This window comes from Perognathus longimembris, chromosome 10, assembly GCF_023159225.1.
Source record: "Perognathus longimembris pacificus isolate PPM17 chromosome 10, ASM2315922v1, whole genome shotgun sequence".
NCBI lineage: Eukaryota > Metazoa > Chordata > Mammalia > Rodentia > Heteromyidae > Perognathus > Perognathus longimembris.
The window spans coordinates 67,455,738-67,473,806 of NC_063170.1; the positions used below are offsets into that span (position 1 = coordinate 67,455,738).

The 18,069-nt window shown below is 41.3% G+C and overlaps 1 protein-coding gene across 1 annotated transcript in view; it reads right to left on the bottom strand.

The window, feature by feature from the left end:
* Positions 1–18,069, bottom strand: part of Rad18 (RAD18 E3 ubiquitin protein ligase) — a 54,762-nt gene that overhangs the window by 26,071 nt on the left and 10,622 nt on the right. Inside the window, exons 5-8 of the mRNA XM_048356203.1 lie at positions 13,878–14,215; positions 12,179–12,278; positions 8,941–9,125; positions 1,428–1,504 (exon numbers count right to left, since the gene is read on the bottom strand). Of these exons, the coding sequence (XP_048212160.1) occupies positions 1,428–1,504; positions 8,941–9,125; positions 12,179–12,278; positions 13,878–14,215 (700 nt within the window). The remainder of the gene's footprint in view (positions 1–1,427; positions 1,505–8,940; positions 9,126–12,178; positions 12,279–13,877; positions 14,216–18,069) is intronic.

Sequence of the window (18,069 nt, forward strand, 5' to 3'; positions counted from 1 at the left end):
TACCTCCAATTAACTAAAAGCCAGAAGTGGAGCTGTGCGACTCAAGTGGCAGAGCACCAGCCTTGAGCAAAAAAGCTCAGGAACAGAACCCAGGCCCTGTGCTGAAACCCCAAGACCAGCACACACACACAAAATAATTTTTTATTCCATTATAGTACATGAAGTATTAACAAAACAATCCATTAGATTTCCTGTTTTCAGCGTCATTATCCACATTCATTCATGAAATACTAGGAACAAAACTGAAGACATTAACCATTAATCATGAATGAGACAATAAGCATTAATCTTGTATTTCCTTTCCACCTAAATCCCCAAGGTCATACTGAAAAAGTCAAATAGAAAGAAAATGCAAAAACACAAGACTTAGCAAGGCAAATTGCTTTCTCTTGTTGCCCGTCCTGGAGCTTGAACTCAGGGCCTGAGCACCGTTCCTGAGCCTCCTTGTGCTCAAGGCCAGCGTTCTACCACTTGGGCAACAGCACCACTTCTGGCTTTTTTGAGTAGTTTATTAGAGGTGAGAGTCTCTCAGGGACTCGTCTGCCCAAACTGGCTTCAAGCTGCAATCCTCAGAGCTCAGCCTCCAGAGTAGCTAGGATTACAGGCCTGAGCCACCAGTGCCAGGGAGCTTGGCAAATTTCTAATGCTGCTTTCTTAAATCTGAGACCTGAAAAGCCCAGCAGCTTTTTTTTGCAGGCCACTTTGTAGTTACCGTGTTACAGTTAGCAATAGGTAATAATAAAGTCAATGGAAATCCCATTTTTTCCACTCACTGGTTATAAATCTACTCCCCTGAGGTCATTACTTTCTTTACAAACACATTACCAGTGGCCTAGAATAAAATCTAATTGGGAAGGCAGAAAATGCTTCCTCCGGTATCACAGAACACAATGTCTATTTTAGTTTGGGAACTCCTTTTCTGAAATTTTGGGCCACGAAGCTAGAGAAAGGCAGCCATGAGGAATGTTGTATTTCTGATTCCCTCAATAGCTCAAGAGTAAGTCTAATCCTCAAAAACTCTTACAAGTACTTAATATATCCATAATTAACCGAGAGTTGCAGAACTGCCCCAACTGAAAGAGGATCTTAGCAGTCATATGATTCAAGCCCCATACTTTGAAACATGAAGACTTTAAGTAATGTATCAAATGTAATGAGCAGAGAAAGGACCAATTTCAAAGCTCCCTGATATAAAAGAACAAGCTTTTTCAACTATAACTCATAATCACCCTCTAGTTTGGATTATATTTTACACTATAAGTCTGATAAATATGAACACATACTGTACCAAAGATGAGCTACAAATAAACCATCCTATTCCACATAGAAATGTGTTCTAATACATTCCTTACTAAACTAATTTATTATGGCTGGCTTTTAATTTTCCTTCATGTCTACCCCGACACTGGAAGAGTCCCTCAACATACACTCTCGTTGAGTTTACTTGCTTCGAGACGCATCCTAGTCTTCTCCATGTTTTCAAGTTCTTGGGCTATTTCAGCAGCTGTTGAAATAAGAACACATAATCATGGCTAATTACTTTTCCATCGTTGTACTATGTTTATGTAAGTTATTAACAGTAAAGGAAAATGGATGATTGTAAATATAAACTTCCTCTTTTACTTTTGCCATTTTTCAATTTTTTTATTATTATTATTTTTTTTTTTTTGCCAGTCCTGGGGCTTGGACTCAGGGCCTGAGCACTGTCCCTGGCTTCTTTTTGCTCAAGGCTAGCACTCTGCCACTTGAGCCACAGCACCACTTCTGGCCGTTTTGTGTATATTTGGTGCTGGGGAATTGAACCCAGGGCCTCATGTATACGAGGCAATCACTCTTGCCACTAGGCCATATCCCCAGCCCTTTTTGCCATTTTTCAATATCATCTAATAGAATTTTTAAGTAACAGGCTTTAAAAAGAGGAGTGAAAACTCTAAACTCTTACACATGAACACAGTTCAAAGTATAAACTGAGGAAAAGTCAAGTCATTTTTCCTTCTCCTCTGAGGCCAGAGCAATAATCCCAGTGGAATATAAAAATTAATTGCTAGTGTAAGCTCAATTTTTATCTACTCAAACTTCAAGGTACTAAATGGAGTCAAACTCTTCAAGGAGAAAGGTCTATAAATACCAAGGGAAATAAATACCCTTGCGCCCGCAAACCTTTCTCCTATAGTTAGCAATCACAATCAGAGATCTTGGAATACAAATAGTGCAGAACTTCAACTGCTATCTTTATGCACCCAAACTTGGTCTATTCAACTGAACTACATATGGTACAGCAGATAATCCTAGCATTTGGGAGTCTGAGACAGGAGGATCACAACGTTAGGACCAGCCTGTGCTATACAACTACACAGCAATATCCTGGCTCAAAATGGGGGGAGGGAGTACATAAGATGTGTAAAAGAATGTATAATCCTTTACATGCTTGTATATAAAAGGACACTAAGTCAAATATGCTTTAGAACAAGTGCTATAAATAGTAGGCAGGAAATACTATACAGGCTTGATAATGAAGTGGGTAGGTATTTGAGGAACATCAGTTTACATCACTTTGCTATGTATGCTTACAACAATCCCTACTAAAGCTTTTTTTCTTAACCCACACTGAAGAATGCAATAATAGCCTAGCTTTAATAAAGTATTTTTTCCAAGCACTGAGAGGTACTTTTTGCCACCCTAATAAAGGAATGAGTAGAAATATTGGAAGCAAGACCTCCTCCACCAGCCCAAGTGCCAGTACTTCTCTCCTTTCCAAACTGACTGCATCAAAGTAAACAGGAAAGCACAGGGACCATTGGCATTCTGTCTAATCCAGTAACACAAGCCCTGTTCAAGATAGAGAACATCTGGCATTCCCTGCTCTACAGTACTAAGAAAACTGCATTAGAATTAGGTACAATTTAGGGATTTAAGTCATTTTCAGGGAAATGACTGATGCCGCTGAGGACACAGAGAGAAGGAAATAGTGGAACTCAGCTGAATGACAAAGAAACAGTTGGACAACCTACACAATTGTAAATGTTTCTTGGACCCAGAGAACTACATCCACAGAGCAACCAACTAGCCTGAATAAAGCAAAGAACATTTCAGTGGTTAAAGCAGACATAACTGGTGTGCTTTTATGACGTCTAAACTATGTAAGTACAAATGGATTCTCACACACGCAGACATACAGAATGTGTGATGTGTATATACACCCACACCCACAGCATGAACCTGTCAACACTGCTCACAATACCAAGCTGCCAAGTAGCCTAGAAAGATTACAGGGATTCCAGACAACAAACAACTAGGAGCCATCTCAGTTTCATTCATGAAAAGAACCAGAGGTCCTCAGAGAAATGGCTAAGTATACTGGGACATTCCAAAATTACATTAAGTGGTCTAAAGGCAACAATTAAGAAAAAAACAACCACCAAGAGCCAAGGGCTCACACCTGTAATCTTAGCTACTCAGGAAACCAAGATCTGAGGATTGTGGTTCAAAGCCAGCCTGGGCAGGAAAGTCCATGAGACTATATCCAATGAACCACCAAAAATCTGGAACTGGAGCTGTGACTCAAGGGGTAGGGTGCTAGACTTCAATGCAAAAGCACAGGGACCCAGGCCATGAGTTCAAGCCCCGGGACCAGCACAATAAAGAAAAAAAAATCAGCTTGAATTTTGAAAGATAAAGACCAAAGTATACAATATCAGAAATAAGGGCTGGGAATATGGCCTAGCGGCAAGGGTGTTTGTCTCGTATACATGAAGTCCTGGGTTCGATTCCCCAGCACCTGTACATATACAGAAAATGGCCAGAGGTGGTGTTGTGGCTCAAGTGGCAGAGTGCTAGCCTTGAGCAAAAAGAAGCCAGGGACAGTGCTCAAGCCCTGAGTCCAAGCCCCAGGATTGGCCAATAAATAAATAAATAAAACTATTATAAATGAAAAGACAGATTAAAATAAAAGATGTAGATGGATGCATTGTGTAAACACTAACGCAAAGAAACCTGGAGGAGCTGTAAGGCACAACAGGCTTCAGAACAATGAATGCTATCTAGGATGAGGGAAAACACACAGTGATAAAGGACAAGACTAGCCTGCACTACCTCATTACAGAAATAAGAAAACAGTAACAAAAATGAGGACAGGGGAACACAACATGTCAGGAGAACACATAATCAGGATAAAGATGGTGCTACTGGAAAAAATACAAACAGCAAAATAAACACAAGTGGCATTGGCTCCTTCCCCAGCGGTGAGATTCAGTTAAAAAAAGGGGGGGGGGCAGGATGGGACACAGCACAGAAGGGAGGAGTGTTCTCAGAATCATGAGACCCATCAACTGGCAAGTGCGAAAGGTATGCTGAGGTGGGAGAATCATTTTGTGCCTCTCAAGGAAAAGATTAGCTCAAACAAAAGTTATCAAAGGATACTAAACATAAAAGCGAAACTTTAATGAGTTAAGAGTTACAGTGTACCTATAGAAGACTGGTATTAGTAAGCACACCTTAACACATAACTGGTGATTAAGGGGATCCGAAAATGATGGAGACACTAACCAGATGAAGAAGGTAACACAGTGAAGGGCTGGAAGGCTGAGGACAAAGCACACACTACTCTGGCCAGGAATGTGCAACTGAGATGTGACTGTAAGGAAACATTAGACAGAGCTAGAACAAGGAATACCGAATCAGGAAACAAGGCCTACTGCCTTGAAGACAAAGCTCTAACTTGAAAAGATGGAAAAGTTAAATGCAATACATGACCCAAAACTGGATCAGGTACTGCAGGGGAAAAAAGTCAAAAAAAAGGCCATTAATGGGTCCACTGATGAAACTGGAATAGAGATGACAGACTTAAGGATATTCCAACTAGGTTAAAATCACTGAAACTGAGAGCTGTACTGTGACAAAAGAGAACATTCTCTCTTGAGGATATACAAAATGAAATGCTTACGGAACAAGCTTCATTTTGCAAATCTACAGGACAATAATTATTTTCATAAAATAGAAATTCCAAGACTAAGCAGAGTGAGATATATAGATTAAAATATTATATTACACACATATGCAGAATAAGTGATGGACATGTGTGGATATACAACTTATTTTTAAATATTTCCAACATATATATTGAGTATGTGTATATACATATACATATATATATATATGAGAGAGAGAGAGAGAGATAGAGAGACAGAAGCAGAACTGAAGCAGGCTAATCATTTCAAGGTTACTACCCTCCTAAGACAGAGAAAGGCAGGGAAGAGCAGAACAACTGGCTGGCTGGTGTCCTAGCGCTTCACAAGGACGGCCCCGCCAAGGATGGGGAACAGCTGAAGCTCGCCCTGTTCCGGTGTGGAGCAGCTTGCTGCGTCCACGAAGGCTGAGCCAGCTAGCTGCCGGCTCACCACCAAGAAAGAACCCCACTCCGGGCTCTATGCACACCGTGCACGCGCGCACACACGCACGCACTAGTAGACATGTACAAGATCGTTCACGGCAGCAAAAAGGGAAAAGGCTGGGCTCAATCACCGAGCGGGCTACGGCGTGATTGTGTGTATACTGTGGAGAGTGCACTGAAAAGAATAGAAGGAAGAGGCGCCCGGCACTTGCGGCGCAGTCGGGAGGTTCCCGGGCACGGGGTGCCGAGCCCGGCCCGCTCCCGGCGGCCCGCGGTGGCCCGGTGGCGGCTTGCCCCGGCGCGGTGGCCTGGACGAAGCAGTGCTGAGGAAGGTTCTTGGGCTCGCCCCCCAGGGCAGCGCTGCGCTGTGGCGTGTTGGAGGATGCACCCGGGGAGGTGGGGGGGAGGGGGGTGGGGGGGGAGGGTCCACAGCCACCCAGAGGCCACGCCGTGGCCGTGGGGGCCATCCGCACCTGCGGCCTGGAACCAAGGTTCAGGGCAGGGGCGAGGAGACGATCCTGGGCCTTGAACTCGGGGCGGGAGGGCTGTCCCTTAGCTTTTTTGGGGGGCTCCACTTCTGTCTCTTGGGTGGCCCCAGTTGGAGATAAGGGTCTCAGGCACGGCGTGGCTGGCTTCGAATCACAACCCTCAGAGCTCAGTCTGTGGCTAGAATTACAGGCATGGGCACCGGGTGGAAACATCGCCTTTTGATGGCATTAAACTGACAAGAGTCTCAAGACCAACAGTGTTATTAACATGATCATTGCCTTTTGACAGTGATAAATGAATGGATTCTTTTAAATATGGAAATGTTTCTGGGGTACGGATTACGAATTTATTTTATTTGAATAAAACGGAAATAGTAACATCAATCTTAAGGATTACCTTTGACTAGGGCGTAATTGAACCCATGTAATACAGTGGTTTGTATAATCAATTTGAACTTGTGAATCACTTGCAAATGTGAACTTAGTAAATTGAAATTGGGTAAGATGAATTTGTTAAATGAACTGCACATTTTGCTGGGGAGAATTTGATTATAAAGTAAAAATGTTTCATAACATTCTTGTCTTTCTCATTTCCCTGGATACATTAAGGTGTGCATGATGAAGCAAGTCTGAAGAAGTTCATTCTACACTGAGAAATACTAGCTCTTTGGATTTGTGATTTTCATTTTCCTTTGGAAAGTTGCTTAGACGGTGCATCTGGTTCAAATGTCACTGCAGAAGCTGACCAAAAGCATAGTCACTAATCAGTGCAAATCTTTCATTACAATGAATGGGAAAACTAGGCTAAGCCACAGCAAAAGACTTTGAGTCTAGGGTCTAGAGAACAAGGGAAGAAGGGCTGCCAGCTTTGTGCTTTTCAGACCAACTTTTTCATGAAATAACTTGCTCCTTCATTCAACTTTGAAGTCACAGGGCTTCTCAAAATTCCTTTTAAAACTGTTTTTCCTGTTATTTTGTTTAATTGAGAATATAGACAGGCTTTTACATTTTCAAGTGTTTATTTTTGCATATAGTGAGACTAAACAATCCTAAAAACAGATTTTTATCATCCAAGATATATTCTTGAGGTTTCTAGCCTATTGGTCTGTTTCATAATACCCTGTAAGTGTTAATACATATTAGATAATCCTTGAAGTCCTTTTTGATGAGATACACCTACTCTGACTTTATTTTTGTACCTTCAATCTGTAGCCATTTGTGGGTAATCAAACAACATTGTCCCCTCCCCCTGCAAACAAAACAAAACAAAACTGTGTTTCTCATTATAAAACCATTTATAAAACCAGGCATTAGTGGTTCTCACCTGTAATCCTAGCTACTCAGGAGGCTGAAATCTGAGGATTGTGGTTCGAAGCCACCCCTGTAATAGTCTGTGAGACACTGATCTCCAATTAATCGCCCAAAAGCTAGAAGTGGAGCTATGGTTCAGGTGGTAGAATGCTAGCCTTGAGTAAAATAGTTCACGAACAGTGCCCAAGCCCTAAAGTCAAGCCTCAGGACTGGCACACGCAAACACACACACGTGTGCGCACACACAAAAAGTGTGCGTATTCTTTGTTAAAAATAAATAAAAGGAAAACGCATATTCAAACCAGGAATAAACAGTTCTGAAAATGTTGTCATCTAGAGATAATCATTTTGGGTCATAGTGTGTACAATTTTGAAAGCTGTTTTTTAAATATACAGTCTAGACCCTAATGGTTGGGCTTAAGTTTAGAACCTACCAACTTTATACAAGAGCTGTGTTTGTGCTTTTTAGGATGAGTAACTATTGGTCGCTATCTTTAAAAGTCCCCTCTTACTTGTTTTAAAATTCAAATTTCTAATGTTTTCTCCTGAAAGAAATACATTTTTCACAGAACAGTGATATTTTAAACACTATGTTGAAAATGACATACAGCTTGTGAGTGGGGATGGGAGGGGAAAACTGGGAGAGAGCAAGGGAAGGAGTGACACTGTGCAAAAAGAAACGTACTCTTTACCCGACTCGTGTAACCCCTCCGCACATCACCTTCATAATAAAAATTAAAAATATTTTAAAGAAACAAAACGAAAAGAAAATTTTGATAGACACGTGTAACCTAATTTAAACACTGTACAATATATACACCTATCAAAATACCATAGGAGACTTCCTGAATATCCATACTTTTATGTTTTTAGATATCAGGTAAAAATAAGTAATGGAAAAGAAAAAATAGAAAAGCACAATGATTCACAAAACATGGTGCACCTTCCTTTTACCTAAAGACCATGCAGGCAAAAGGACTGCAGGCTTGAGAAGTCAGGATGGAGGCCAAAGCAAGGAGGCATGACTGGCGGGGAGGGTGGGGCCCTGAAATGCTGGGGGTGTGAGGGCATTTTCACTTTGTGATCATTCACCAAACAATGTACTTTTCTGTGCTTCTTTAATTTTTAAAAGAATGAGAAACAGTACATACAGAATGCAAACATTTTTGGAAAACAATAAATAACCAAGGATACATCCTTTGAATCAAAAATAGTAACAGTGATGTTCACTAGGTGCTAGCTACTTGCTAAAGTACTATGCTACCCTTTAACATGTACTTTGTTTATCTCAAAAGCATTATGAAGTAGCTAGAAAACCTTACAAACCAGAACACTGAGGTACTCCTCTGCATAATTAATATAAGGTAATAAAAACTTAAAATTTTAAAAAGAAAACTGAGGTAGAGACATCCAATGACTTGCCAATCATCACCCAGCATAAAGCTAAAAAAACCTGAGACGGTAGCTCAGGCTCTCTAGATCCAATTCTGTACTGCTACACAGTCTCTGGGAAGATACATAAAAGGTGGCAACAGTGCTGAGCCTGGGAAGGAAACTGGGGGCTGGGAGACAGGCTGACAGGAAAACTGGCTTACAACAGTATTCTCTAGATGGCTTTTGGAGGACTGTATTTACACATCTTTTCGCTTACTGAAATGGTATCTAAAAATTGAGGTTATGGTTTATAATCTCTGAGCTACCCAGAAGTGCATTATCCAGAGGATAAGCATGCTCACTGTTTTCTTACTTTACCTGATTTAGGATGCAAAGCATCACACTGGGCATTGTACATGTGTACAAATTCTTGGTGCCTTTTAATAAGCTGCTGTTTATTTCCTTGAATAGATAATCCGTGCTGCTTTAGCTTTTTCTTTAAGTCACGATCAGAGAGTAAGTTATACACAGTTTTGGGCAGCGGCTTCCTTTTTTGAACAGAACTGAAAACAGGGAAAAAAAAAAAAAAGGCTTGAGGATTATTGTGAATTGCCAAAGGTTCTCACCTAAAACACTAATTTACCTTTGAGGACCTACCTGGCTGAAAGAGAAGGGAGTTTGTGGGGAAAGACGACAGTGACATGGTGGTGTCAGCAGGACCTTTGAACAGAGTAGTGCAGGTAGCGCCAGAAGTCTCAGAACAAGGTCAGGCCTAAGGATGCACACTCTGAAGGCTCACATGGGAGGGCTGTGAGCCAAACACTATGAGAACTCGTGGGTGTGGACCACTCCATTCTCAGTATCTTTCAAGTGTGCTTTTCCTAAAATCTGCCCGTAGTTCCCACATAAAAATCCTCAAATCCCAACTTCCTCAGATGATTCAAGTACAAATGCTACTGGGGGTTAGGCTATAGACGAAAGAATCACGATCCTAGATGCTCAGGAGGCTAAGATCTGTCGAAACCAGTCCAGGCAAAAAAGCCCAAGAGACTCCATCTCCAAAATAACCAGCCAAAAATTAGGTTGGAGGCATAGCTCAGCTAGTGGTCTGTCAGCTACGAGTGAAAAAGTCAGGTGAGTGCAAAGCACAGGAGTTCAAGAACAGCCATGGGGAGGGAGGGACAAAATTCTGATCCACAGGAAAAACGAGCCCCTCAATCCTAGCAACAGTTCTGAAAAGCACTAGTAGAGTATGAGAAGACCTGCTAGGATGGTTAGCTTTACCCAGTTGATGCTCACCATGGAAAAAGAACTCACAAAGTTGACCAGTAGGTAACACAGATGGAAACAATAAAAATGAGTTTTGGCTTGTCTAAACACAGATCCTCCATTCTCTTCTCCCCAACTTCCACCCATCATGCTTCAAGGCTAAAATAGAGACCTGAAATCTGTTTTACCAGGGCCCCCCCAGGGTAAATAGGATGCAATGATCCAAAGGTCAGACTTAAGAGAAATACTATCATGGAATAAAGACAAAACAACCAAATAGATCTCTATTAGTGCCAGTAGTGTGTGGGTAAATTATTTCTTTTATGCTTCATTAGTAAAGTCTAAAGGCCAGAAGTAACTCCTCCACTGTAAAAGGATCTGCAAACTTCAAGAATTTATTTTTCTGAATGTCATTCCTTTTTATAATGACAGCCAATCGGACACTACAAGATTGACAAAATTGTGGCAAATAAAATCACAGCAGGGAGGGACAAAATTGTGGCAAATAAAATCACACCTGTATCATTCTGCAGACTTTTACAATAACCACAAAGAGAGAAGCAACTCATTAAGTCTCTATCTAAGACATTTACTTTATCAAGGATAGGTGATTAAATCTGTAACTGTGAAAAATCTAATAAAAACTGTGGTATTCACTGCATTAACAAGGAAATGCACCACCAGAGATCAACAATTTCTATCAGAAATTTGAAAATGTGATGCCGGATAAATGCATCCCCAGACACATGAAAATAACACTGATCTTTTGGTGCATGATTCAGTAAAGTGGGCTCAGAACCAAGGATATCGTTTTGAGTACACTGTGAGATGATTTTACACAAAATGGTTGTGAGTTGCCATCCACATCTAGAGAATGGCCTATCAGTAAGGGAAGTGTGGAGGAGAATGAAAAATAGGCAGACTCTATATGACCAAGCCCCAGGCCAAGTATATTAAATAGATGGGTGGGTCAGTGTTCTCCCAAGTGTGTTTAACCAAGCTAGGAAGAAGTGAGTTATGAGAACAAAAAGATGTAGAATCAAATAAACTTAGGAATTATTGGATTAAAGACGATTCAGCAATGGTCTTTCGTGAGGACTTCTTGACACCTTCAGTACAGTAAGGGCGACAGAGTATGCACAAACTCTTGGGCATACTGCAACCAACTGGCAGGAGCCAATTACTTAGAACTGTATTTGGAATCACTGCTGAACCTGAACTGAATCACGCACAGACAACTATGGCTCTAGCTAAGTACACTGGAAATATGAAAGAAATATGAAAGACACAAAAGGAAAGAAGTCCAAGCAAGGTTATCAGTGCTAATACCTTACTCCCCAAAGCAAACCCTCAGCTTCTGACTTCCACCACATCCTTTGGGGAGAAACCCTTATAAAGGAAAAAGCAAGTAGGTCATCCTGTCATGTCTCACAAGAAATAATCCTTGGGACTATCCAAATTCTCCAAGCAACCTACACATCTAAATTTTGTTCTCATCAATGCTGTGCACACAAGACTGCCTTAAGTTTGAAGTCAAGTATGACCACTACTGCAAATTAACAAAGCATCAGTGTACTTTATATTCCAGCCTGTGTAACTTAAAATAGTATTAGTCTGTCACCTGAAATCCGTATCCACTCCAAATTTACTCATAAACATGAAGTGACATTTTTTAATCTTTAATCATCAAAAGACACTTACAGAAGTGCAGATGTGACTGAAGTAAGAATGCCAGCCTTGACTGAAATAAAAAACAAGTTATAGGGAGGAGGGAGAATGATGAAAGGGATGACACCGATCAAGATGCACTGTGCTCATAAACTGATTTGGTGAACGGTAATGTCCTTGTATACCCTTTAGAGATGATAAAAACTTAATTTTTTAAAAATGTTACAAGTAAATATTAAGCTTTCCAATATATTATTCAGTATTTTTAAGTGACTCTGAGTATCCTAAGAACCAAAGAAAGATTTTGTAGATTCTATATTTATAATCTGGCCTGTCTTCCTTTGGCCAAGGCATTTTACAGTAGTTCTAAAATGCTACAAACCAAGACTGTAAAAAACAACCGAACTCTACATGACTAACTTCATATTAAGTGAAATGTGCCAAAGGTACAACTACTGAATACTTGTTATTAGATGTGGCAGAGCACAAATCTGAGGGAAAGAAAAGTTAGGAGAGAGGGAGGCAGAGGAGAACAGCAAAACTGAAGGAAGAAGCATCTGAGAGAGGACATGTGACAACTGGGACCTGGATGAAGAGGGAGCCTGACCTTTTCTCATGTTTCTAAAGCACAAGAGGCTCCTCACGCAAGTACTCAGTTGCCATGCTCTCTCTCTCTTACCTTCTGAGGCTTTCCTTCTTCTCTTCACGCGACAAACAGGTGTCCAAGTGCTTGTTAATGTGATTTTCTGAAATGCTAACCCCACAAACAGGACAGTCCACTATAGTTTTTAAAAAAAGAGAAACAGGCTTTATTATCTATAGAAAGAACAATAATGATTAACATAAACTGGCATCTTTGAACAAGTAAACTCCATCCAGATCCCAGCTTCGCAGTCATTAGGACCCATGAGAGTAGTCAGAGCACACATACACACAGGCACTTGAGGAAGAACTGAACTGGGAGGAGTCATACAATCAGAATCTAAGACTTAGTGACTGCGTTAGTTACATCTTTCCTACCAGGGTATGACCAAATCATAAAACTAACCTTAAATTTTCCCCAAATTTAGGAGCAATACCTCTTTAGCATGCAAGTAATCTTAAGTTTGGAACAAAACGGTAATGACAAAATTGAACAGTGGTTGGCCCAAGCAAATAAAGGTGTTTATCTAGCTGTACAGGCTACCCCATTGCCAGACCAGGTCAGGTGTACCTTACTGAAATTGCTACTTCACAGAGCTCCAGGGGACTGGGGAGGTATCTCAGGGCCCAGAGACCATCAAGGATGGAAAAAAGCAGCTGTCAAGGTAGGAAGGAGAGGGCGGTAGTAGAGCAGTACAATCTTCAGGCCCTCTATCCCTACTTTCAACCTAACACTTCCACAGTTCTGTTTTATATGTATGGTTCATGTGACACTTCATGGGGGAGGGGGGAGAGGTTCTACCAGGGGAAAAAAGTTATTTATCAAACTAATCACACTACAAGAACTGCCAATTGGTAAAAAAGGATGAAACATGGTAGGAAATATTAGTGAAATTTACATGGTCAGCAAATACAAACACTGAAATACCAGTAAGAGAAGCAACCCATCTAAGCTAATAAACAGTAGCAGCCTTGCACTGTGGGCTGGATGGATTTACTAAAGACAAAAACAATCTTGATAAAGGACAAAGAAGCCAAGAATTTAGGCTTCCCAGGTCCCTGCTTACACCACAATCAGGGCCTCTGTCACCACTTGGGATCTGTGCCACTGCAGCTGGACAGAAACCTAAGCACGATGCAGTGGGTGTGGCTGTGTTCCAGTCAACGCTCACTTACTAAAATAGGCAGCGAGCCAGACCTGGTATGATGAGCTTATGTAGGTAGAGGTGGAGGTAAGAAACAAGTCGGACAGCTGGCCTAGAGGTTAATGTCAAAACCTTTAAAATACCAGGCAGAAGAGCATGTGGAGTTCAAGCAGGGGTTTCATAAAATAACAAGAGCTGTTTCGCATTACACTGGAGCGGACATGTTCAATGAAGGAAGACGGGGCACTTAAAAGTGAAAACCAGAAAGTCACACCACACCTGAACCATGAGCTAACGAAACTTCTCAGGCTTGAGAGTCATCTCCAATTTCTCTCCATGAGGGAAAGAGATCAAACAATCCTCTAGTGCCCGACTACATCAATCTTTGAGTTTGCAAGGTGACGTTGGTCTGTTTCTACCCCCTCAAAAGACAATGTCTGGGCTGCAGGTGTGGTTGTAGCAGTAGCAACCTCAAGGCCTTGAGTTCAAACCCCAATACTGTCCAACTTCTCAAAAACTGCTGACAGTTTATTCTTATATCATAAGGTTTTCCGTAAGTGTGAAAATGCACATAGGAAAGTACTTTCCTACCTTTAGTATCTCGCTTCAGAGCAGATGTAGAGGGCATCACTGGACCATGAACGTCTGAGGAGCCAGGTGCCATCTTCTCTACAAAACCTGCCATGTCAGTCTCAGGAGAAAAGCCTGTCTCTTTTTGAAGGCTAAACTGTCTGTCATTTTCTTTCATCGACAACTCTGATGGGGAATCTCCAATTTCCCTGGTCAAGAAACTGTCCATTAGTCTGCTTCCTTGGTTTGTAGGATGTCGGAAGACCCCAGGAGTAGATACTTTGATAGGAAGTTTCTTCCAAGAGGAAGAGGCAGGAGATAGAGGTGGTGACTCCAACGAAAACTGCAACAGACGATTTCTTGAAACACACACACAGGAAAAAAAAAAAACAAAAAAAACAACAGATAATTAAGATACCAAATTATACATGACGAATTGGATAACCATGACCTGTTTTCGCAATTAAGACTTGTTTCTCTGAAATATAAACTTAATCCTAAATCACAAACATACCAACATATTTCTTGTCAGAGCAAACACAAAGCACTAAACCTAACTGAAAAGATAATTACTATGTGTATAAAGGAAAACAGAGGCTGGAGTGGTAGCATGTGCTTATAGTCCTAGTTATGCTGAAGAAAGACAAGAAATTCAAGAGTTCTAAGCCAGTCCTGAAAAAGTTAGCATGACTCTATTAAAAGGAAAAAAAAAAAAAAGCTGAGGTTAATTAAGGTTTGCCTAGCGTACACGAGGCCTCATGCTCAATCCCCAGCACTGCAATTTTAAAAAAAAAGGATGGATGAATAGACAAATATCAATTGTAAATAACTTCAAAACCTGAACAAAACATATAAAATAACTGCTTATAGGCACTGGATTATAATCAACACAAAACTTTAACTCCCTAAGAGAAAAAGACATAGGAAATTATCTAACACTCCTCCAAGATCTCACCGTGAATGCTTGTTCTGGGATTTGGGTTGATCTCACTGATGAGAAAAAAACCAGAGCAGGGCAAAGGTGGTGAGGACTGGGAGTACAGAGCACTTGACGTGTGTTGGCCACAAAGAAACCCCAGTAGGCTGTTCAGAAATCCTCATCCATTTACCATCATTTGCCAACAGTGCAGGAGATGTGCAGTGTTAGAAAAATAAATGGCCAAGAACCTTCTAAAACTAATGGGAGGGGAAAAAAAACACACAACAAAATCAAGCCTTGTTGGGGATTCATCTTGGCCTTAAGGGGGGGAAGGGCGATAAGAGCACTCCGAAACGCTGCCCTTCCCCCAGCCCTGGGGCAGTGTGGAAGTGAGCCACACCTATCTCCTTCTGGGTCCAGAACCAGAAGGGGTAGCTTTGAGACCATCCCCCCCACCTTGAGCCAGCGAGCATGTGTGCTCCCTTTTCGTGGGCTTTGCCCAGAAGGCGGTACTATGGAAAGTGACGTTAGCCCATGAGGGAGGTCCTTGGGAGCTGCTCTTGAATGGACAAGCTCGCCAGCCTATCGCCAGCTCCTGCTCAATCCTCCTCATCACTACTATATTACTGTGAGCCCCTCCCGAATAAACCGGATCGCTCTGAAGCGTCTCCGAGATCCGTCTGTGCCTGGCTTCCTTGGTGGGTTAGGAGGGAGGAAAAGGGGATCTCGTTAGGCCACGTGCACTTTAGGCTTGCCCGTGTCCCTTTGCTCTACCTTGGCCGCCCCCGAGTCGGGCGCCCAGGGGAGAGGGTGAAAAGGGGAGCACTGATAAGGGAGTAAGCTTAGCATCCCCATACCAGGGAAGGTGAATCTAGCCCGGCAAAGCCTTAGCTACTTCCGGTGTGTAAGTCACATAAAATTCACTGAGAAAAAGATAATTAGGAACTCTCCAAATGCTAAGAAATTAAACACCATAATTCTAAACAACATAATCAAATCCAGGGGAAATAAAAAAATCATCTATATTTAGTAATAGCATGATGTTTTTCTAAAATAGTACTGATAGGGAAATTTTTAATAAATTAATAAGAAAGTTGAAAATCAACATTCTAACTTTCCAACTTAAAAGGTTAGGAAATGAAGCTAAGCACCAGTGGCTCAGGCCTATAATCCTAGCTACTCAGGAGACTGAGATCTGAAGCTCAGGGCTTAAAGGCAGGCTGGGCAGGAAAGTCCATGAGACTCTTATCTCCAATTAACCAGCAGAAGGCCAGAAGTAGAGCTATGGCTCAAGTGTTAGCCTTGAACAAAAAAGCTAATGGACAGCACCCAGGCCCTGAGTTCAAGCCCAGTATACACACATACACATACACATACACACACACACACACTCACACACTCTCTCTCTTAGGGAATGAACAGCAAACTCCCAGGTAAGTTAAAAAGACTGAGAATATTAAATGCTGTTAAGGTTATGGGACTGATGGAGCTCTCATTTTGCTAGTGGAAATGTAACTAAATTCAATCATTTAAAAACCAGCTTTGAAGATACAAAACAAACAGATAAGTGGAATCACACTTCTAGATCCATAATATAAGAACATTCACAACGGGAAGCAACCCAAATATCTATTGATAAGGAAACAGGAAAAATGACCTATATTTATCACCTAAAATTGAGACAGGCATAGAAAGAGATCAAATGTTTACCATGGTAATCTGTTGGCCTGAAGACAATACAGCACAACTCTTTAGTACTCATGCCACCTAGGGGCTACTTGCTTCACTCAATAGGAAATAGTATAAAAAGAGACAAAGCAGAAATTATTTTATTCTGCTTCAGTTATATAAAAACTCACAAAAAATGTTTTGTTTTGTTTTTGGTCTGAACCAGGACTCTAACTCAATACTTGACACTTTTGCTCATTGGCTAGCACTCCACCAACTGAGCTATGCCTCCAACCCCCAAAATCCTATTATTGTAAATATGTCCTTCATATTATAACTTCCTAAGCTTCTTTTTGCTCAAGGCTAGTGCTCTACCACTTGAACCACAGCACCACTTCTGGCTTTTTCTGTTTTTATGTGATACTGAGGAATCAAACCCAGGGTTTCATGTATGCTAGGCAAGCCCTCTACCACTAAGACACATTCCCAGCCCCCTCCAGTACCTTCTTATACTCAATTTAGAAAACTGAATTTTTAAAAACCAGAATAGCAAATAAAATGGCAATAAGAGCCGGGCATGGTGGCACATGCCTATGATCCCATCTACTAGGATGAAATCCGGAGATTTGGTATGCAAAGCCAGTCCACACAATAAGCAGAACACGATCCTATCTCAACCAACAAGCCAGACATTGAGTTTCACACCTAAAATCCCAGCTATACAACAGACATAGATAAGAGGCTCATGGTTCCAGCTGGCCCCAAATAAACAGAAGGAAACCCTATCCAAAAATACAGCTAAGGCAGTGGGGTATGGCTCAAGTGATAGAGCACATGCCTACAAGCGTGAGGTACTGAGTGCAAAACCCCAGCACTGCAAAAGTAAGTAAGTGAAAAGCAATGCCAAATGGGAAAAACAAGAAACAAAGTCAATAAAGGATACAAATATCTTTCATTTTAATAAGCTTACACTTACTCATCTCATCAATCCCAAAGCCGAGTTCCAATAAGCAGTAACACTAATTCGCTTGAATTTCATCCCTACTGATTTTGCAGATGAAAGTACTTCCACATATCTACCCACAACAAACTTCTAAGAGATGTCTACTACAGGGATGATCCTGGCGGAATACAAATTCCAAGAAGGCAGAGAGAGAGAGAGAAAAAAGCACAATAAAATCCCCAGGGCCTATGACTCTAAACACACTGGCACTAGCAGCTGCTATCTGCAAGGCTTCCTTCTCCCAGCAGGGAGTTTGCTATGCTTCAGAACCAACCAGCTAAGGAAAAAGAAGTCTCAACAAATGGACTCTTTCAAGAAAATTAAACAGCCCCTAAACGCCTTCCTAGAATCATGGCCCTCCTCTCATAGACTTCACAAACTGCTGAAGCATTTACAATGAGAAAAATAGGCATTTTAATTAGGGGAATCAGAGTGTCAATTTCTGAATCTGGGAAAGCATGTTTTGCATTGCCCTAGCTTCAGCAAACTGGCCAGCCAGCCAGTGTGTGGAATGTCATGTTAGCTGAGTTCAGAGTACTAATCTTGATCACATTCAGGATGTAAACCTAGGAGTATATATAATAAATATACAGAAGAAATTTGTCCACATTTTTAGAAGTAGC